General features: G+C 44.2%; 1 protein-coding gene across 1 annotated transcript in view; it reads left to right on the forward strand.

The window, feature by feature from the left end:
• The first annotated feature begins 243 nt into the window (after positions 1–243).
• The window catches only part of LOC124046658 (B-cell lymphoma/leukemia 11B-like), a 122,382-nt gene continuing 99,705 nt past the window's right edge, over positions 244–22,920 (forward strand). The window contains 1 exon segment of the mRNA XM_046367283.1: positions 244–1,194. Coding sequence (XP_046223239.1) covers positions 1,137–1,194 — 58 coding nt within the window. The 5' untranslated portion in view covers positions 244–1,136.

Raw genomic sequence — 22,920 nt, forward strand, 5'->3', positions numbered from 1 at the left:
TGTGAGGCAGTAAGATGAGAGGCTCCGTCCACTGCACCTCTATCTAAGAGAGACCGCGACAGTGCGCTGTCCACCGCTTGCTGCTGGTGATCCGATAGTTGTGAAAAGCCACCACTAGTCGCCCTCAGTGCTCTTGCAGTCTGCCAGTTTTCTTTCTCATTGTAGACTTAACGTCACGTCCGCACTTGAACTTGAATTGTATCCCATTGTACGGAGGCAGCCCTAGCCACAGAGAGACCGAGAGCTCGGGGGAAGCAGGACTCACTACTCAATCGTCACACTCACACAGAGAAAGGGGAGAAAAAAAGAGTGCAGGTCTTGATTTATTTAGAAAAGAGGTGGAAGTTCTGTGTGCCCGGTCTACACAGAGCCGTACAAGGGGGCAGAGCACTTGGAGTTGAGGAGACTGAAAAGTACCTGGCATTGCATGCTGATGCTCAAGGCTGCACCAACAGAAGTGCCCATCACTTGGTGATACCCAAGTGCCCGAGAAGAAAAATTGGATTCATAATTTTGTAAAATTGTATTATCAATTATTGTAATTGTGAATGTTTGCGATTTGTTATTTTATTTTTGTGTTTGTTTCTAAAAGAAGAAATTAAATAAGTTCAGAGGCCGGGCAATTGACTGGACAGTGATACCCAGCGCATTCCGAGCTGTCAGCGCGCGCACTGACCATCGCGTTCTGATTCTTCTTCTCTCACAAGGTGGAGGGACACTCGCCAGGGTTTGATCCCAACTGTCACTCACTACACTCGTCAAAAACATCCAAGGATATTTCCCCACTTCTGACATCTTTCTTTTTTCTACTCGGACAGATCACTTCTCTCGCACACTTTTTTTGCCAAATGGTGTGAGTAACCTACAGAGAGAAGCGGTGAAAGAGAACTGAAGGTATAGCACAGGCTATCCACGGTCTCGTCACATACAAACACAGGGGCAGAGTGGACCGAAGAGGCGAAGCGCAAAAGCACGATCAACCAACCACCCCGGCCGGCAGTCCGAGCGCAGGAGCCTCGTACTTTTGGAGGTCCCGGGAAAAGTTGAGTGCCGAGCAAGTGGAGGCAATAGGAGGGAAGCGAGCCCATCCTTCAGAGTGCTGGTCCCCGGGCAATGCAAGTGTAAATGCCAGGGCAATGTCCCGTCGCAAGCAGGGGAACCCACAGCACGTGTCACAGAGAGAATTAATAGCACGTAAGTACCTGCTTTTCATTTTCATTCAATCACACACAATTCATGAATGGACTATGAAAAAAACAAACATTAATGTGAAATTGTTTGACTTCTGTATTTACTGCCACATTTGGCTAATTTGATCAGAAAGGGTATAGTGAACTCTTAAGCGTGTGACATCAGGGTTGGAAAAAAAATACTTTTGAACTACGGAATCTGACAAGGTTTCACTAGTTTATAAACTATGGCATTTGACAGTATAATTAATTGGAGAAATTAAATAGGGTATTCAATATTTAACAATGACATTTCCATAAATCATTTTTACTTAGAGTAAAGATGTCATGTTGTCTACACTCTACTTTTTACGTATATTTTACGCATAACATTTAAGTTAAATATACTTTATGCATGGGACACTAGTTGAGAATACTTTTGTGAAAGCTGTATAATAAAAAAAAAAGCTTTACCTTATTAAATGTCTATTAAATACAGCATCTCCATAACATTTATAATGACATTTCACCATCAAACCCTCTTCTCTTCCAAACAGACCATTGAACTGTGAAGTGTTAGCTATTGTTGGTGCTTTTAGGCCGTCAGGTATGTGGCTGCACTAAGTCATCTGGGGCCAAGTAGAAAACCAAGAGTAATACCTGACTTCAGTGAATGGATGGACCTCCGACATTTTGGAGACAATTGCTTTCTTACTCTGAAAGTCGATTCATACATGATTCTGTTTCAACACGCTTTCAAGTTCCTGTATATAGTCCACTCATAAGCATTTGTTCACTCAATTTATTATCTCATACATTTCCAACAATGTCATTGTAATAATATTAATCTAATAGCGAAGTAACCCATTGACACATCGTGTTGAGATACATTACATATGTAACTTGTGTGTCATAGCAAACAGAAAACGACCACATCTTCAAGCGTTTTCACATTAGGCTAATACAACACAATATGCATTTTATCAAACCATCAATCTTTTATCGAACAGCCAAAGCAGGTATCCCTGTAATTTTTTGGTATAGTGAACCGACAGATGAAATGTTTAATTTTATAAGCACATTTAAATATATAAATATTGTACAGATTTCTCCTCCCCTTGGTCGAGCACCAGTCAGATATCCTCGCGCCAGGTAAACTAACGCATTCAAACAACTTTATTATCTTTGCTTTGCTGCTTTTTAAATCCGAATTTATTTATTATAGAGCGATGATGACAGCTGAAGTAATTTAACAATACCTTGGCATGGTGTATTTAGGCTACATTCATATTTTATTTATAAAGATTTCTCACGATACAAAGAGATATTTGAAAGTCAGCCTACTTCCTGTCTTGACAATATGGATTTACCTTCAAATGTTTTGCTGAATGGTGATTTGCTGATATGTCCTCCATTGTTTATACTCTAAATCTATTCAGAATTTGTTTTGCAAAACATCTCTATTTGCAGTAGTCAATTGTGTGTCCAAACGTCTTTGTAGGCTATTATTAGATATCTATCACCAATTTATTCTAACGAACCTCGGTTCTGATTTCTAGGCTACAGCTGTAGGTATGGCCCACTATAGGTGACCTGTACAAGTGTAGGTTATATTGGCAGGCAGAAACAGCGCAGTTAGGAGCCGGAGCGCAGTGTCTTCGGCGTGCGGCCTGCACAGAGCCACCTCTGTGTGGTAGAAGGGTAGAGGAGAGCCGAGAGCCGATGAGAGATTAAGCAGGAAACACAGACATTTTATGAAAGAATAATTACGGTATCTGTAATTTACATCATACATCAGCGTGTGTGAAACACCTATTCATTGATTACATTTTAAAATAGGAATTTTTAAACGGCAAGATACTTGTTACCTTTTAAAAAATATGGTAGTAGCATGGTGTTACACAGAACGTTTTATTACAGTCTAGCTACCCAGAAAAGCACCAACCAGACATGTGAAGAATTGTGAATCAATTATAGTCTGGTCAACACTTTCAAGGCATCAAGTTCAAATCAATTACATCCAGCCATCATGTATTTTTCTATGGCATTCTGAAGTAGTGTCAGAGTCTAATCCAGGCAGCCAACTGAGAACAGAGGCACTCCATGGTGATGTCATCTGAGTCCAATGTGTTTTGTGTTGTTAGGACTGTGTACTCTGCACATTCTCTCCAACACACACACCTCTCACTTTTATGCCCCAATCATTTCTCTCTCTGTGTGTGTGTGTGTGTGTGTGTGTGTGTGCGTGCGTGTGCGTATGCCTGTCAATCCTTGTATGTGTGTGTCTTGATATTTGTGTTGTGTGTGTGTGTGTGTGTGTGTGTGTGTGTGTGTGTGTGTGTGTGTGTGTGTGTGTGTGTGTGTGTGTCTATACATATACCAGTCAGTCCTCAGGTTTGTGGGTGATGGGTTCAGCTCCAGTCAGTCCTCAGGTTTGTGGGTGATGGGTTCAGCTCCAGTCAGTCCTCAGGTTTGTGGGTGATGGGTTCAGCTCCAGTCAGTCCTCAGGTTTGTGGGTGATGGGTTCAGCTCCAGTCAGTCCTCAGGTTTGTGGGTGATGGGTTCAGCTCCAGTCAGTCTACCATCATTTCTCAAACACAGAGATTTTTCCTCTAGTTATAACCCCATCCTGTTGTCTTCACTCCTGTTGTCATTGGCATGTAAATGGATTCAAATAGCAGCAATGTTTTGTTTGTCCCGTGGAGGGGAAATCACCGCCATCTTACTCTAACTCTGCAGGACACCAGACAGTAAAACTTTAAAATTGGCCTATGAGATACAGACTTTATATTGGCATGTGTCATATATATTCATGTATCTTGTTGATCTGAAAACGAAAGCTTTTCCAAGTTATCAGACCTAGATCTGATTGCAAAGACGTGTGTGTGTGTGTGTGTGCGTGTTTGCGTGTGTGCGTGTGTGTGTGTGTGTGTGTGAGAGAGAAAGAGGGATAGAGAGAGAGAACAGAGAGAGAACAGAGAGAGAACAGAGAGAGAGAGAGAACAGAGAGAGGTATGCTTCAGCGGAGGTAGAACAGACCTGTTTTAGTGTTGTCTCCAAATCCAATTTCCAATGTTAGACTATGGTTGAGGGGATGGAAGAAATATGAGTGAAAATCTGAGCGTCAACCTACCCCTGAGACAACCCTCAGATCGGTATGAGGGTGCACACACACACAAGGCCTTGTAGTGTAGTCTGCCTTCCTGTTATAGTGAAAACACACACGCACGCACGCGCGCACACACACACACACACACATCTTGTTTTACTACCCTTGTGGGGGCCTAAAAATCCTCAAATATCCCCACAAGGATAGTAAAACAAGGAAAATTCTCCCTTGTGGGGACATTTCCCACTATCCCATGAGGACAAAGGCTAATTTAAATTTAGAAGTTAGGTTTAGGATTAGGGTTACAATTAGGGTTAGGGGTTAGGCGTTCACTCTAGCCTTAGGGGTTAACGTTAGTGTGGGTGTGTGTATATGCAGGACACTCATTTACAACATAAAACCTTGGTAAGGGTCGGCCTTCAGTGAGTTTTAAATGCTGCAGTAGAATAGTACAGCACACCCCATGCCTGGATGATTAGGGGTAGTCTGAATGTCTAGCAGGTCAAATCTATCTGGAAAGTGATATTCACATCTAAATGATGGGTGTTCAGACATGGGAAGAGAGCTGGCTGCAAGCTGTGGTATGGTGCTTGCTCATTTAATCATTTATGTGTTAGAGACGCAATGGCTTTTGGGATTTATGGTTGAAGACACACACACACACACACACACACACACACACACACACACACACACACACACACACACACACACACACACACACACACACACACACACACACACACACACACACACACACACACACACACACACAGACACACAGACACACAGACACACAGACACACACACACACACACACACACATATGCAAATTCACACATGTGAATTGACAATTTCACATGCACATCAGCAAAATCAGCATAGTTTTTTCATGCTCTAGATCGTATATCCATTTGAAGCAACCAATATTTAATGTAGCAAAAGCGTTTGTTTTTACCGGTGAGAAATTGTGTAAAAGAAGGTAAAAATGTATTTATCTGTTGAACCTAATTAAACCTGATTAAATCTAATTAAACCTGATTAAAGCTTCTTTCTGTTGAAGTCACCAATGGGTATTTTCTGACGATCTGTACTGGAATTAATTCATTTCTAATATTATCCTGACATACCATGGTGAAAAAGTGTGCTATGTCTCCTCTTATCTCTCTGCCTTTTTGACCAAAGGGGGAGGTCTTGAGAACGCAGTCAAATATGTGTGTGCTTTCTAGTCAACATGTCACCTATGGTCTTCGGTGGTAGTTAAGTTGAGGTCTTCCTCAGGCTTCTACAATGTTTCAGTTGCACTGTCTTTATTCAGATGTTTTCTTCTCAGTGAAGGAAGGCAGGGAGAGCTGCACACGTTGCAGTGTTGCACTTCAATAGTTTTACAGGCTCGGCAGCAGCTCTGAGGTTGTGTGTGCTACATTTAAAACACGTCGCGCCGCTCAATATGTGTGAAACATTGAAACATTTCCAAGTGCTGCATGGATATCTGTTTGAATATGTTATTTCATTTGGGGGGGGGGGATTTAAGCATGTTTTCACACATGGAAATGAAACACTATCATTGGTAAGCTGCCTTAAAGCTGTATGCTGCCTTAAAGCTGTATGCTGCGTTAAAGCTGTATGCTGTGTTAAAGCTGTATGCTGCGTTAAAGCTGTATGCTGCGTTAAAGCTGTATGCTGTGTTAAAGCTGTATGCTGCGTTAAAGCTGTATGCTGCGTTAAAGCTGTATGCTGCGTTAAAGCTGTATGCTGCCTTAAAGCTGTATGCTGCCTTAAAGCTGTATGCTGCCTTAAAGCTGTATGCTGCCTTAAAGCTGTATGCTGCCTTAAAGCTGTATGCTGCATTAAAGCTGTATGCTGCGTTAAAGCTGTATGCTGCGTTAAAGCTGTATGCTGCGTTAAAGCTGTATGCTGCGTTAAAGCTGTATGCTGCGTTAAAGCTGTATGCCGTGTTAAAGCTGTATGCCGTGTTAAAGCTGTATGTTATTTTCATAGGGCAATTTATAGCTGATGTAAGCTGCGGTAAGTGATGTGGTTATTTTTTATGGGTACGGAGTCCAATATATATTCTTGTGACTTTATAAATGATCAGATATTTTCTATATATTTATATTGAAATATTTCATTGTTTTTATTGATTTATTAGCAAATACAATTATAAATTATTAGGTGTAAATTGTATCACACGATGCCCAATAAGTTTATTGGTGTTAAACAGTTAACATTTATGCAAAATATTTCTGTTAGAACTAGAAAACAGCAATTTATGATTTATAGAAAGTATATGAAGAGGTAGCGTCTGACATATGTTTACACACACACACACACACACACACACACACACACACACACACACACACACACACACACACACACACACACACACACACACACACACACACACACACACACACACACACACACACACACACACACACACACACACACACACACACACACACACACACACACACACAGACTATTGGCCCGGCATGTGACAAAGTGTGTAAATTGCAGCAGCCACCAATTGAGATGCATGTTTCCCATTGGGTTGGGAGTGAGGCGGACCAGAGAGAAACCCCACTGTGCTGGTCTTTGTTCCGTAGAGAACCCAGAGAGACAAACAGGCAGGCAGAGGAAAGAACAGTGCTCATTCTGAGGTGTGATGGAGATGTTTCTGCCCGTCTCTGTGTCTCGGTGAGAATTAATATCTGCATGGAGCTCAATAGTGTTGTTTGGAATAAAAAATACATTATCCCCTAAAATAATAACTGAAATACCTTTTTTTTTATTAACGCCATGGGCCTTTTTGTTGAACCGTTTCAAAGCTGGATGATGATAGTCTTTGTGATTGGGGAACAATGTTTTAATAATTCTAATGTGGCCCTAATTTATGAATTCCGAAAGGCTTGAATACAATATTTTTTTCGTTTTAGAGACCATAAAATATAAATTCATAATTTTCACAGAGCTTAGAAGCAGAAAGAGCAAGGCAGAAATCTCTGGTACTGTTGTTGTTTAGGGAATCCTGATGTCACCACCGTTGGTTTCTGTGAGACAGAGAGAGAGAAACAGAAAAAGCTTCTTGAGATTAGTGAATAATTCATTACTCAGTGAAAGACAATGGCTTCAGAAAGCAGCATGCCTAAACTCATTCTCCTGATTAGATGGCCGTTGGTTCGCCTGCTCTCTCTCTCTCTCCTTCCCCTGCTCTCTCTCCCTCTCCTTCCCCTGCTCTCTCTCTCTCTCCTTCCCCTGCTCTCCCTCTCTCTCCTTCCCCTGCTCTCCCTCTCTCTTCCCCTGCTCTCTCTCCTTCCCCTGCTCTCTCTCCTTCCCCTGCTCTCTCTCCTTCCCCTGCTCTCTCTCTCCTTCCCCTGCTCTCTCTCTCCTTCCCCTGCTCTCTCTCTCCTTCCCCTGCTCTCTCTCTCTCCTTCCCCTGCTCTCTCTCTCTCCTTCCCCTGCTCTCTCTCTCTCTCCTTCCCCTGCTCTCTCTCTCTCTCCTTCCCCTGCTCTCTCTCTCTCTCCTTCCCCTGCTCTCTCTCTCTCTCCTTCCCCTGCTCTCTCTCTCTCTCTCTTCCCCTGCTCTCTCTCTCTCTCTTCCCCTGCTCTCTCTCTCTCTCTCCTTCCCCTGCTCTCTCTCTCTCTCTCTCCTTCCCCTGCTCTCTCTCTCTCTCTCCTTCCCCTGCTCTCTCTCTCTCTCTCTCCTTCCCCTGCTCTCTCTCTCTCTCTCTCCTTCCCCTGCTCTCTCTCTCTCTCTCCTTCCCCTGCTCTCTCTCTCTCTCTCTCCTTCCCCTGCTCTCTCTCTCTCCTTCCCCTGCTCTCTCTCTCTCTCTCCTTCCCCTGCTCTCTCTCTCTCTCTCTCTCCTTCCCCTGCTCTCTCTCTCTCTCTCTCTCTCCTTCCCCTGCTCTCTCTCTCCTTTCCCCTGCTCTCTCTCTCTCTCTCCTTCCCCTGCTCTCTCTCTCTCTCTCTCCTTCCCCTGCTCTCTCTCTCTCTCTCTCTCTCTCTCTCTCTCTCTCTCTCTCTCCTTCCCCTGCTTTCTCACCCGCTCTCTCCTCTCTCTTTTCCCTCTCTCTCTCTCCTTCCCCTGCTTTCTCACCCGCTCTCTCCCTCTCCTTCACCTGCATGCCAGAATCCTGGTTTGCTTACTTTAGGGATGGTGAACTGTCTGTCTGTGATCACTAGGTTTTTAACGCTGTCTTTAACTTCATGACTTGTCAGCTGTTTCAATACCTCCTCTATGGTGGAGAAGTCTCTATTTGCCTCCCTCTTTCTTTTTTCTCCCCCTCTCCCCCTCTCCCTCTCCTTCTCTCTGTCTTTCTCCCTCTCTCTCTAGATGTGCTTCCTTTCACCTGCTAGGGGGAGCTCTTAGGCTGTGTGTGCGGGTGGTATGCAGCACTAGTAGTTAAATTGAGAGAGAGTAGAAAGCCATATTTCCTAATTGTGTGTGTATGTGTTGTCATGGGGGGATGGGGCGTAGGTAGTAGGAGTTAGAGTGAGTGGTGGTGGCTTTTTGATGATATCAGCTTTAACACACCACGGTTACTGTACATTCTAACTGTCAACACCTCTCTCTCTCTCTCTGGCAGCTGGTCCTATAGCATCTGCAAGCCTCCTTCTCTGTCTTCCTCTCCTTCTCTCTGCTCCTCTCCTTATATGTCCTCCTCTTCTTCTCTCTCCTCCTCTCCTTCTCTCATCTCCTCCTCTCCTTCTCTCTCCTCCTCTTCTTCTCTTTCCTCATCTCCTTCTCTTTCCTCATCTCCTTCTCTCTCCTCCTCTCCTTCTGTCCTCCTCTCCTTCTCTCATCTCCTCCTCTTTTTCTCTCTCCTCCTCTTCTTCTCTTTCCTCCTCTTCTTCTCTTTCCTCATCTCCTTCTCTCTCCTCACTTTCTCTCTTTTTATTTCTCTTTCAAACATTCCTAATAATCAACATTTGCAGAGATAATTATGTTATGACAGAAATCTTTAACCACATGTCCGTTCCTTTTAATTTGTAGATTAGAGATTTCATGAATATATATATATATTTTTTTAAAGAATATAAAATATTCATTTTGAGTTCACTTTGTCACCATGTTACAAATTTCATAATAATTGTGGATAAATATAGATTCATATGTAATGTAGATGGATGATTAGATAATGGCAGTAGCTATCTAAATAGATGGATGATTAGATAATGGCGGTAGCTATCTAAATAGATGGATGATTAGATAATGCCAGTAGCTATCTAAATAGATGGATGATTAGATAATGGCGGTAGCTATCTAAATAGATGGATGATTAGATAATGGCGGTAGCTATCTAAATAGATGGATGATTAGATAATGGCGGTAACGATCTAAATAGATGGATGATTAGATAATGGCGGTAGCTATCTAAATAGATGGATGATTAGATAATGGCGGTAACGATCTAAATAGATGGATGATTAGATAATGGCGGTAGCGATCTAAATAGATGGATGATTAGATAATGGCGGTAGCTATCTAAATAGATGGATGATTAGATAATGGCGGTAGCTATCTAAATAGATGGATGATTAGATAATGGCGGTAGCTATCTAAATAGATGGATGATTAGATAATGGCGGTAGCTATCTAAATAGATGGATGATTAGATAATGGCGGTAGCTATCTAAATAGATGGATGATTAGATAATGGCGGTAGCGATCTAAATAGATGGATGATTAGATAATGGGTATCTCTAGCAGAAAGCTGGTCATTATGTGGTGTAAATAAACCTATGCATAAGGTGTGCTCCTCTCCTCTCTCAGACAGGGCAATTTAACAAAATGTCTGCCTGGTCCCTATGATTAATACGCTCGCATATTTCATCCTTTTTTCTCCTCTTTTTCCTTCTTCCTTCCTGCTCCTGCATGTCTTGTGCCTTTGTTTTCTCCTCCAGTGGAACGCCTCATCCTCTCTCTCTCTCTCTCTCTCTCTCTCTCTCTCTCTCTCTCTCTCTCTCTCTCTCTCTCTCTCTCTCTCTCTCTCTCTCTCTCTCTCTCTCTCTCTCTCTCTCTCTCAAACCTCTCTCTCTCTCTCTCTCTCAAACCTCTCTCTCTCTCTCTATCTCTCTCTCTCATTCTCTCTCTCTCTCTCTCTCGCATTCTCTCTCTCTCTCTCTCTTACAAGACTCCCTGGGTCTGTATAGTGATCTAACAGTGTCTGTGACTCCATGCAGGGTTTTCACAGGTTGATTTACAGGACTCCCTGGGTCTGTATAGTGGTCTAACAGTGTCTGTGACTCCATACAGGGTTTTCACAGGTTGATTTATACAGGACTCCCTGGGTCTGTATAGTGGTCTAACAGTGTCTGTGACTCCAGATTGATTTATACAGGACTCCCTGGGTCTGTATAGTGGTCTAACAGTGTCTGTGACTCCAGGTTGATTTATTCCGGACTTCCTGGGTCTGTATAGTGGTCTACCAGTGTCTGTGACTCCATACAGGGTTTTCACAGGTTGATTTACAGGACTCCCTGGGTCTGTATAGTGGTTTAACAGTGTCTGGGAAACATGCATCTCAAGTGGTCTCAGCTGCAACTTACACACTTACTCGCACATCAGGCTGACACACTGTGTGTCTGTGTATCTCTCTCTCTCTTTCTCTCTCTTAAAAAAAAGCTCAAACTCACACACACACCTTGAAATCAAACCTTACAGCTTCATGACTTTGTGTGTGCGTATATGTCTGTGTGTTCAACTCCATTGCTAGAATCATTATAATTCAAAACAAATGTAAACAGCTTCATTCACACATTTCTTACAGTGTGTGTGTGTGTGTGTGTGTGTGTGTGTGTGTGTGTGTGTGTGTGTTCTCTGATACAGCTATGTGTGGAAAGTTTGGACACAAAAAGCTTTGCTACACTCTCTCATATCTGGCCAATACATGTTCTGCACAGTAGGACTGTTCCAACCTGCACAGCTATGTGACTCTTAGTTCAGATTCAGCATTTTAATATCAGGCCAAGCAGCATACCTGCTAGACTCATTGGAGAAGCACACTCAGTGTCACACTCATCAATGTCAAATTATTCTAGCTGGAAGCACCTCTTGTCAAGTACAATGTGTGTACCCAGGCCTGGGTGTCTTGTTGTGGGTCCAGCGAGGCAGGGAGTGTACCCAGGCCTGGGTGTCCTGTTGTGGGTCCAGCGAGGCAGGGAGTGTACCCAGGCCTGGGTGTCTAGTTGTGGGTCCAGCGGGGCAGGGAGTGTACCCAGGCCTGGGTGTCTTGTTGTGGGTCCAGCGAGGCAGGGAGTGTACCCAGGCCTGGGTGTCTTGTTGTGGGTCCAGCGAGGCAGGGAGTGTACCCAGGCCTGGGTGTCTTGTTGTGGGTCCAGCGGGGCAGGGAGTGTACCCAGGCCTGGGTGTCTTGTTGTGGGTCCAGCGGGGCAGGGAGTGTACCCAGGCCTGGGTGTCTTGTTGTGGGTCCAGCGGGGCAGGGAGTGTACCCAGGCCTGGGTGTCTTGTGGGTCCAGCGGGGCAGGGAGTGTACCCAGGCCTGGGTGTCTTGTTGTGGGTCCAGCGAGGCAGGGAGTGTACCCAGGCCTGGGTGTCTTGTTGTGGGTCCAGCGGGGCAGGGAGTGTACCCAGGCCTGGGTGTCTTGTTGTGGGTCCAGCGGGGCAGGGAGTGTACCCAGGCCTGGGTGTCTGTTTCTGGGCCTCGCCACAGCGCACTGCACCAGTTTGTTTGTTGTGTGGGGGATGAGCGGCTGTGAGTCTCAACACCTCTATGCTCTGTATCTGCCACGCACTCTTCACATTCCCTTGTAGAAATTTGTCAGAGATGTGATGGGGTGGTGTGTGTGTACTAACTGTCAGTTTTATGGACGCTGGGTGAACATTGGTTATGGTGACAATATGTTGGGCTAGGGGAAGTTTGTAAGTCCCAGTATATGTTGTCTGTGGGCATATGCCAGGCAGGTGAGGGTTTGGGTCGTCTGTATGTGTGTGTGAATGTGCATCTGCTTTATGTCTCTGTGCGTGTGTCTATGTGTAGTGTGTCTATGTGTAGTGTGTATGTGTGTGTGTTGGCATGTATCTGTGTGTGGTGTGTGTGTGTGTGTTGGTGTGTATCCGTGTGTGTGTGAGTGTGTGTTGGTGTGTATCTGTGTGTGGTGTGTGTGTGTGTGTGTGTTGGTGTGTATCCGTGTGTGTGTGTGAGTGTGTGTTGGTGTGTAGCCGTGTGTGAGTGTGTGTTGGTGTGTATCTGTGTGTGTGTGAGTGTGAGTGTGTGTTGGTGTGTATCTGTGTGTGGTGTGTGTGTGTGTTGGTGTGTATCCGTGTGTGTGTGTGTGTGTGTGTGAGTGTGTGTTGGTGTGTAGCCGTGTGTGAGTGTGTGTTGGTGTGTATCTGTGTGTGTGTGTGTGTGGTGGCACCGTCTGCATCCTCAGCCACAAACATGCAGCCTTGTTGAGAGCCGAGCAGCATAGCACGGCGTAGAGGGAAATAGTGAGAAAACAGTCAACTCTGTCTTTTACAGTTTGATTAGGTATTTCCTCTGGCTTTCATTGCTACCCCAGACGCCTTCCTTAACCCCATTCCCCGTGTAGCACAGATGTAGCAGCACCACTATGAATGGTCTTAATTGGCCCAGAGGAGATCTTTCGATCTGGACAGAATTAGAGGAGCTTTCATGATTTAAATGAGAACGTTTATGGTGCCAGTAAAAATAAAATAAATCTGAAATCAGTCAAAGATTACGTGTGCTGTCTTAATTAGCCACCTCTGTGTGTGAGAGAGAGAGAGCCATGAAAAGCATTGTAGAGTTTAAACGTTATCACATTTGTATGTGTGAATAGAGGGTTTTTATCTTCAGGGTTTATTTGCAGTGTGGAAAATGTGAACAGTCTTGCTTTATTAACAGTCTGTTTGTAGTGACGAGCAAATAAAACAGAGGAGGAAAGCAGTGGAACACTTTTACCCCAAGATATTACCATGACATCTCTCATCACCCCGATTATTACCATGACAAAAGTTAGTGTAGAATAGTGACACACTCCCGGGGCCATGTTTTCTGGGCTTGCCACTCGCCAGCGAGACACAATCTGATTGGCCAAATACCTGTCAGCAGCAATTCCACTCCCCTTTGAGAGAAACACGTTTGAGTGGAGTGTCTCTGAAATGAAAAAACATGTGTTGCTCTTCAATGAGCTGACTGGTTGCTGGATTGTGAAGGCTTCTGTCTCATTGTGATTGAGCTGGCTGGTTGCTGGATTGTGAAGGTTTCTGTCTCATTGTGATTGAGCTGGCTGGTTGCTGGATTGTGAAGGCTTCTGTCTCATTGTGATTGAGCTGGCTGGTTGCTGGATTGTGAAGGCTTCTGCCTCATTGTGGCTTGTCATTATTGTTTAGACTCTCAGTATGCTTTGGGTTTCTGTGCTTTACACACACTACTGGAAACGCCTTTAGTATGTTCTCTGACCCAAATGGAGCCCTAATCCTTCTATAGTACACTACGTTTGACCAAAGCCCCCTCAGACTCAGCCAGCCTTATTTGGTCAATTAGGCCAAAGTCGAGTGCTTCTTCCTTTCTGTCATTTACTCAGACAGACCCAGACACACAACAAGCCATCTTGAGCAGCAACCTACCAACATCATCAAGACCTGCTAATGATGCTTCTCAGAGAGAAAAAACACAGAGAATCTGTCAGTTAGAAAACAAATAGACATTTTATTTCAATGTTCTTTTATTTTCTTTAAAAAAAACACTTGACTTCAATACAAGTCAAAATACCTTGAGTCTTCAGTTTGCATTGGACTCATCGTATAGACCATATCTCAGTACAAGCTCTATAGGAATAAGTCCTTTTTAAACCCCACTATGCAGATTTCATCCTCTCTCTCTTTCTCCCTATCTTCCCCCTAGTCTGTAGGCTGTGTCCCAATACTTTTGACCCAAGCCAAATTGGTCCTGGTCAAAAGTAGTGCCCTATATAGAGAATAGGGTGCTATTTGCGACACAGACCTCCTGTGTGCTGGATGAAGATGAATAACATGTGACATTGTCTGAGGGATCACAGAGAAAAATGACACGTAATGTTACCTAGGTGACAGCATGGTTGTCGGGGGTGGTAGCAAATGGATTTCGTGGACGACAGTGTGCGTGAGTGTACCAAGGTGCGTCGGGAATAGGGCTGCCTGTCTTGGATTTTGAACTAGTACTGGGTCAGGTGACAGTTAGACAAACAATGCCATATTGCTTTAATTTCTGTCCTGCTTCTCTACAATGGATGGATTTTATTAGCCTGTGTTTCAGGAACGGTTGCTGTTAATGGATGGATTTTATTAGCCTGTGTTTCAGGAACGGTTGCTGTTAATGGATGAGAGACCAATGTTTCTTTGTTGACTCATGCCAGTCTTCTAGAGTCCAGAGCCCTGTTAGCCCAGTCTCCACTAACACCACTGATGTAGTCTATAAGACCCAGAACTTTCTGGTATCAATATTTGGTCTGCTGTCAGAGAGCAACATTGACCAGGCCGTGATTCACTGGTCCTGATCTGGAAGAGAGTGTTGAGCTGTCTTCAGTCACTTCCTGTCACACCTCTCCCGACTCACATCAGGAAATAGACCGCAGCTCCCACAATGCAGTGCAAAGACATACATTACGCACGGTTGTCTCACACATCCCATGTGACTGCCACTATGAGACTCACCTTATGTGAGGGCTTGTAATTTAGTACACCTTTATTCAGTGAAAGGAAAATTTGAATATTAAATGAAAAATGATCTTCTGTTTTTTTTTATTTTTTATTAATAGAACAATCAATTCACCAAACGTCATTATTAGAAACAGGCCGTCATATTTCATATGGAGAGTTCAGGAGCTGAGGCATGGAGTTGTCAACTAGGTCAGCAGAGTGCACTATTGTTAATAGCTGTGCGTGTGTGTGTTCTGATCTCAGTGGCCTGTTAATTTACATAGGAGAACCACTGCAGCCTAATTTGATGCACAGATGGCCTGCCTATGCCTGCAGGTCACATCGGATCTCTGTCACACACACACACACACACACACACACACACACACACACACACACACACACACACACACACACACACACACACACACACACACACACACACACACACACACACACACACACACACACACACACACACACACACACACACACACACACACACACACACACACACACACACACACACACACACACACACACACACACACACAGCTGATGTTATCCTCCTGAGTGTGATCATACAACGCAACGGCTGCATGTAGACATGATGCTGGCAAAGAGAAGCTGAAGCAAAGTGTCCCTCCTGTCCCCATCTCCTCCACTACAAGGTCATCCTGCCCAGATCAGGCAATGGCTCCTTGACACCACAGCAAAGCAATATCGGCTCTTCTACTTCTTACTGCAGGGTCCATAGGTATGTTAGTAAATAATCATCATTTATCATATTATATGTTATAAAATATTTAAAATAAACACAGAATTTCTATCCAATTAATGTCCTGTATACAATTTTACTGTGCTGATAATTTAGGATGATGTTTTGAACCCATTCTGGCTGTGTCTGTTAAACATAAACATGAGCTAAAATAAAGCCTTGCTAACGGTGGATCATACAGTAAATCAAAAGGCCTGTCTGTGCTCAGTTTGACATTACACATCTGTCTGCATTTATCATTTGGAGCGTTGACAAATGGCAGAAGGACGCACAGCCTGCTGGTGATCCATCATCTAAAACGAGTGGAGAGAGAGAGTCCTGGAGGACATGTAAACAGGGCTACCTGAGCAGCGCTCTAGGGGCTCACGCTACCTCTACCCTCTCTCTATCTACCTCTCTCTACCAGTAGCTCTACCCCCCTTCACGCTACCTCTACCCTCTCTCTATCTACCTCTCTCTACCAGTAGCTCTACCCCCATTCACGCTACCTCTACCCTCTCTCTATCTACCTCTCTCTACCAGTAGCTCTACCCCCCTTCACGCTACCTCTACCCTCTCTCTATCTACCTCTCTCTACCAGTGGCTCTACCCCCCCCCCCCCCACACTACCTCTACCTTCTCTCTCTATCTACCTCTCTCTACCAGTAGCTCTACCCCCTTCACGCTACCTCTACCCTCTCTCTATCTACCTCTCTCTACCAGTAGCTCTACCCCCTCCCCACACTACCTCTACCTTCTCTCTCTATCTACCTCTCTCTACCAGTAGCTCTACCCCCCCCCCCACTACCTCTACCTTCTCTCTCTATCTACCTCTCTCTACCAGTAGCTCTACCCCCCCCCCCACACTACCTCTACCTTCTCTCTCTATCTACCTCTCTCTACCAGTAGCTCTACCCCCCTTCACACTATCTCTACCCTCTCTCTATCTACCTCTCTCTACCAGTAGCTCTACCCCCTTCACACTATCTCTACCCTCTCTCTATCTACCTCTCTCTACCAGTAGCTCTACCCCCTTCACACTACCTCTACCCTCTCTCTATCTACCTCTCTCTACCAGTAGCTCTACCCCCTTCACACTATCTCTACCCTCTCTCTATCTACCTCTCTCTACCAGTAGCTCTACCCCCTTCACACTACCTCTACCCTCTCTCTATCTACCTCTCTCTACCAGTAGCTCTACCCCCTTCACACTATCTCTACCCTCTCTCTATCTACCTCTCTCTACCAGTAGCTCTACCCCCTTCACACTATCTCTACCCTCTCTCTATCTACCTCTCTCTACCAGTGGCTCTACCCCCTTCACACTACCTCTACCCTCTCTCTATCTACCTCTCTCTACCAGTAGCTCTACCCCCTTCACACTATCTCTACCCTCTCTCTATCTACCTCTCTCTACCAGTAGCTCTACCCCCTTCACACTACCTCTACCCTCTCTCTATCTACCTCTCTCTACCAGTAGCTCTACCCCCCTTCACACTATCTCTACCCTCTCTCTATCTACCTCTCTCTACCAGTAGCTCTACCCCCTTCACACTATCTCTACCCTCTCTCTATCTACCTCTCTCTACCAGTGGCTCTACCCCCCCCCCCCTCACACTACCTCTACCTTCTCTCTCTATCTACCTCTCTCTACCAGTGGCTCTACCCCCCCCCCCCCCCCCCCACACTACCTCTACCTTCTCTCTCTGTCTACCTCTCTCTACCAGTGGCTCTATCCCCCCTCACACTACCTCTACCCTCTCTCTATCTACCTCTCTCTACGAGTGGCTCTACCCCCCCTCACACTAACTCTGCCCTCTCTCTATCTACCTCTCTCTACCAGTGGCTCTATCCCCCCTCACACTAACTCTACACTACCTCAGTAAACATTACACTCACAGAAGTTCCATAATAATAAAGACTTTACAAATGTCATATTATGTACTGTATATATACAGTGTTGTAACGATATGCAAATGGTTCAAGTACAAAAGGGAAAATAAATAAACGTAAATATGGGTTGTATTTACAATGGTGTTTGTTCTTCCCTGGTTTCCCTTTTCTTGTGGCAACAGATCACAACTATTGCTGCTGTGATATTTCACCCAGTAGATATGGGAGTTTATTAAAATTGGGTTTGTTTTCTAATTCTTTGTGGATCTGAGTGAAATATGTGTCTCTAATATGGTCATACATTGGGCAGGAGGTTAGGAAGTGCAGCTCAGTTTCCACCTCATTTTGTGGGCAGTGAGCGCATAGCCTGTTCTCTCCTGAGAGCCAAGTCTGCCTTCGGCAGACTTTCTCAATAGCAAGGCTATGCTCACTGAGTCTGTACATAGTCAAAGAGTTCCTAAATTTTGAGTCAGTGGTCAGGTATTCTGCCACTGTGTTCTCTCTGTTTAGGGACACATAGTTTGCTCTGTTTTTTTGTTAATATAATGTTTACATACCCTACATTATTCATCTCATATGTATATACTGTATTCTATATCATCTACTGCATCTTTATGTAATACATGTATCACTAGCCACTTTAATTAACTATGCCACTTTGTTTACATACTCATCTCATATGTATATACTCCACTCAATACCATCTACTGCATCTTGCCTATGCCGCTCTGTACCATCACTCATTCATATATCTTTATGTACATGTTCTTTATCCCCTTACACTTGTGTGTATAAGACAGTAGTTTTGGAATTGTTAGCTAGATTACTTGTTGGTTATTACTGCATTGTCGGAACTAGAAGCACAAGCATTTCGCTACACTCGCATTAACATCTGCTAACCATGTGTATGTGACAAATACAATTTGATTTGATTTGATTTCTAGACACATTGGAAATAATGATCTTTTTGTTTTCTCGTGATTTGGTTGGGTCTAATTGTGTTGCTGTCCTGGGGCTCTGTGTGGTCTCTGTGTTTTTGTGAACAGAGTCCCAGGACCAGCTTGCTTAGGGGACTCTTCTCCAGGTTCATCGCTCTGTAGGTGATTGCTTTGTTATGGTAGATTTGGGAATCGCTTCCTTTTAGGTGTTTGTAGAACGGCTCTTTTCTGGATTTGGATAATTAGCGGGTATCGGCCTAATTGCCCTGCATGCATTATCTGGTGTTTTACATTGTACTCTGAGGATATTCTTAGAGAATTCTGCAAGCAGAGTCTCAATTTGGTGTTTGTCCCATTTAGTGAATTCTTGGTTAGTGAGCGGACCCCAAACACAAACACCACAACCATAAGTGGCAATGGGTTCTATAACTGATTCAAGTATTTTTAGCCAGATCTTAATTTTTATGTCAAAATGTATGTTCCCTTTGTTTCTTACGTCAGATCATTCACAGCTTTGTGGAAGTTACCTCTGGCGCTGATGTTTAGGCCGAGGAATGTATCGTTTTTTTTGTGTGCTGTAGGGCAACGGTGCCTAGATGGAATTTGTATTTGTGGTCCTGGCGACTGGACCTTTTTTGGAACACCATTATGTTTTGTCTTACTGAGATTTACTGTCAGGGCCCGGGTCTGACAAAATCTGTGCAAAAGATCTAGGTGCTGCTGTAGGCCCTCCTTGGTTGATGACAGAAGCACCAGATCATCAGCAAACAGTAGCGATTTGACTTCAGATTATAGTAGGATGAGGCCCGGTGCTGCAGACTGTTCTAGTGCCCGCGCCCGTTCGTTGATACATACACTACCATTCAAAAGTTTGGGGTCACTTAGAAATGTCCTTATTTTTGAAAGAAAAGCACATTTTTTGTCCATTTTAAAATAACATCAAATTGATCAGAAATACAGTGTAGACATTGTTAATGTTGTAAATGACAATTATAGCTGGAAACATTATCAGCAACCATCACTCCTGTGTTCCAATGGCACGTTGTGTTAGCTAATCCAAGTGTATCATTTTAAAAGACTAATTGATCACTAGAAACCCTTTTGCAATTATGTTAGCACAGCTGAAAACTGTTGTACTGATTAAAGAAGCAATAAAATTGGCCTTCTTCAGACTAGTTGAGTATCTGGAGCATCAGCATTTGTGGGTTCGATTACAGGCTCAAAATGGCTAGAAACAAATAACTTTCTTCTGAAACTCGTCATTCTATTCTTATTCTGAGAAATTAAGGCTATTCCATGCGAAGATCTCGTACAACGCTGTGTACTACTCCCACCACAGAACAGCGCTCTAACCAGAATAGAAAGAGGAGTGGGAGGCCTGACAACTGAGCAAGAGGACAAGTACATTAGAGTGTCTAGTTTGAGAAACAGAATCCTCACAAGTCCTCAACTGGCAGCTTCATTAAATTGTATGAGCAAACACCAGTCTCAACGTCAACAGTGAAGAGGCGACTCCTGGATGCTGGCCTTCTCGGCAAAGTTGCCAATAAAAAGAAAAGATTAAGATGGGCAAAAGAACACAAACACTGGACAGAGGAACTCTGCCTAGAAGACCAGCATCCCGGAGTCGCCTCTTCACTTTTAATCGCACAATTGTGTTTGTGTACATGGATTTTATAATGTTGTATGTTTTTCCCCCAACACCACTTTCCATCCATTCGAATAGCAGACCCTCATGCCAAATTGAGTCGAATGCTTTTTTGAAGTCAACAAAGCATTAGAAGACTTTTCCTTTGTTTTGGTTTATTTGTTTGTCAATTAGGGTGTGAATACGTGGTCTGTCGTACGATAATTTGGTAAAAAGCCAGTTTGACATTTGTTCAGTACATTGTTTTCACTGAGGAAATGTATGAGTCTTTTTTGAATTGGAGGGTTTTTATTTTGTCCTGTAGTTCATTCAAGGTAATTGGAGAATCCAGTGGGTTCCTGTAATCTTTAATAGTTGATTCTAAGATTTGTATTTGATCATGTATATGTTTTTGCTCTTTGTTCGTTGTTATAGAGCCAAAAAGATTGGAGAAGTGGTTTACCCATACATCTCTATTTTGGATAGATAATTCTTCGTGCTGTTGTTTGTTTAGTGTTTTCCAATTTCCCCAGAAGTGGTTAGAGTCTATGGATTCTTCACTTACATTGAGCTGATTTCTGATGTGCTGTTCCTTCTTTTTCCGTAGTGTATTTCTGTATTGTTGTAGTAATTCACCATAGCGAAGGCGTAGACTCAGGTTTTCTGGGTCTTTTTGTTTGGACAGGTTTCTTTCTTAGGTTTTTACATTCTTCATCAAACCATTTGTAATTGTTGTTCATTTTCTTCAGTTTTCTATTTGAAATGTTTAGATTTGATAGGGAAGCTGAGAGGTCAAATATACTGTTAACATTTTCTACTGCCAAATTTACACCTTCACTATTACATTTACATTACATTTACAGTGGAATGTTTTGTCCAGGAAATTGTCTAAACGGGATTGCATTTGTTGTTGCCTAATTGGTTTTTGGTAGGTTTCCATCTATATAATTTCTTAATGTTACTCAGTTCCGTTGGCTTTGATGCCTCATGATTGAGTATTGCTCTGTTCAAGTAGACTGTGGTTTTGCTGTGATCTGATAAGGGCGTCAGTGGGCTGACTGTGAACGCTCTGAGAGACTCCAGGTTGAGGTCAGTGATAAAGTAGTCTACCGTACTACTGCCAAGAGATGAGCTATAGGTGTACCTACCATAGGAGTCCCCTCGAAGTCTACCATTGACTATGTACATACCCAGCGTGCGACAGAGCTGCAGGAGTTGTGACCCGTTTTTGTTGGTTAAGTTGTCATAGTTGTGCCTAGGGGGGCATATGAGGGAGGGAATGCTGTCAACTCCAGGCAGGTGTTTGTCCTCCTGTGTGCTGAGGGTGTCAGGTTCTTGTCCAGTTCTGGCATTTAGGCTGCCACAGACTATCACATGTCCCTGGGCCTTGAAATGATTGATTTCCCCCTCCAGGATGGAGAAGCTGTCTTCATTAAACATGGGGATTCTAGTGGGGGGATATAGGTAGCACACAGGATGACATTTTTCTCTGTTAAGATCATTTCCTTTTGAATGTCTAGCCAAATGTGAAATGTTCCTGTTTTGACTCATTTAATAGAGTGAGTTAAGTCTGCTCTATACCAAATGAGCATACCCCCTGAGTCCCTTCCCTGTTTCACACCTGGTAGTTTGGTGGATGAGACTACCAGCTCTCTGCAACCTAGAAGGTAACCAGTGGGTCTGTCTCCTCTCTCTATCTACCAGTGGCTCTATCCCCCTCACACGACCTCTACCTTCTCTCTCTACCTACCTCTCTCTACCAGTAGCTCTATCCCCCTCACACGACCTCTACCCTCTCTCTCTACCTACCTCTCTCTACCAGTGGCTCTACCCCCCCTCACACTACCTCTACCCTCTCTCTACCTACCTCTCTCTACCAGTGGCTCTATCCCCCTCACACGACCTCTACCCTCTCTCTCTACCTACCTCTCTCTACCAGTAGCTCAAACCCCTTCACACTACCTCTACCCTCTCTCTACCTACCTCTCTCTACCAGTGGCTCTATCCCCCTCACACTACATCTACCCTCTCTCTACCTACCTCTCTCTACCAGTGGCTCTATCCCCCTCACACTACATCTACCCTCTCTCTACCTACCTCTCTCTACCAGTAGCTCTATCCCCCTCACGCTACCTCTACCCTCTCTCTACCTACCTCTCTCTACCAGTAGCTCTATCCCCTTCACACTACATCTACCCTCTCTCTACCTACCTCTCTCTACCAGTGGCTCTACCCCCTTCACACTACATCTACCCTCCCTCTATCTACCTCTCTCTACCAGTAGCTCTATCCCCCCTCACACTACATCTACCCTCTCTCTACCTACCTCTCTCTACCAGTAGCTCTATCCCCTTCACACTACATCTACCCTCTCTCTACCTACCTCTCTCTACCAGTGGCTCTACCCCCTTCACACTACATCTACCCTCCCTCTATCTACCTCTCTCTACCAGTGGCTCTACCCCCTTCACACTACATCTACCCTCTCTCTACCTACCTCTCTCTACCAGTAGCTCTATCCCCCTCACACTACCTCTACCTCTGTTATATATCTCTCTTTCTCTCAGTCGTTTTCACTGACTCTAACCCCTGTCTTTACCTCTGTCCTCACCCCCAGCTTCTCTCCTGCGTACCAATTTACCTCTCTCTCTCTCTCTCTCTCTCTCTCTCTCTCTCTCTCTCTCTCTCTCTCTCTCTCTCTCTCTCTCTCTCTCTCTCTCTCTCTCTCTCTCTCTCTCTCTCTCTCTCTCTCTCTCTCTCTGTCTGTTTCCCTTTTAC

This window comes from Oncorhynchus gorbuscha, linkage group LG10, assembly GCF_021184085.1.
Source record: "Oncorhynchus gorbuscha isolate QuinsamMale2020 ecotype Even-year linkage group LG10, OgorEven_v1.0, whole genome shotgun sequence".
Classification (NCBI taxonomy): Eukaryota; Metazoa; Chordata; class Actinopteri; order Salmoniformes; family Salmonidae; genus Oncorhynchus; species Oncorhynchus gorbuscha.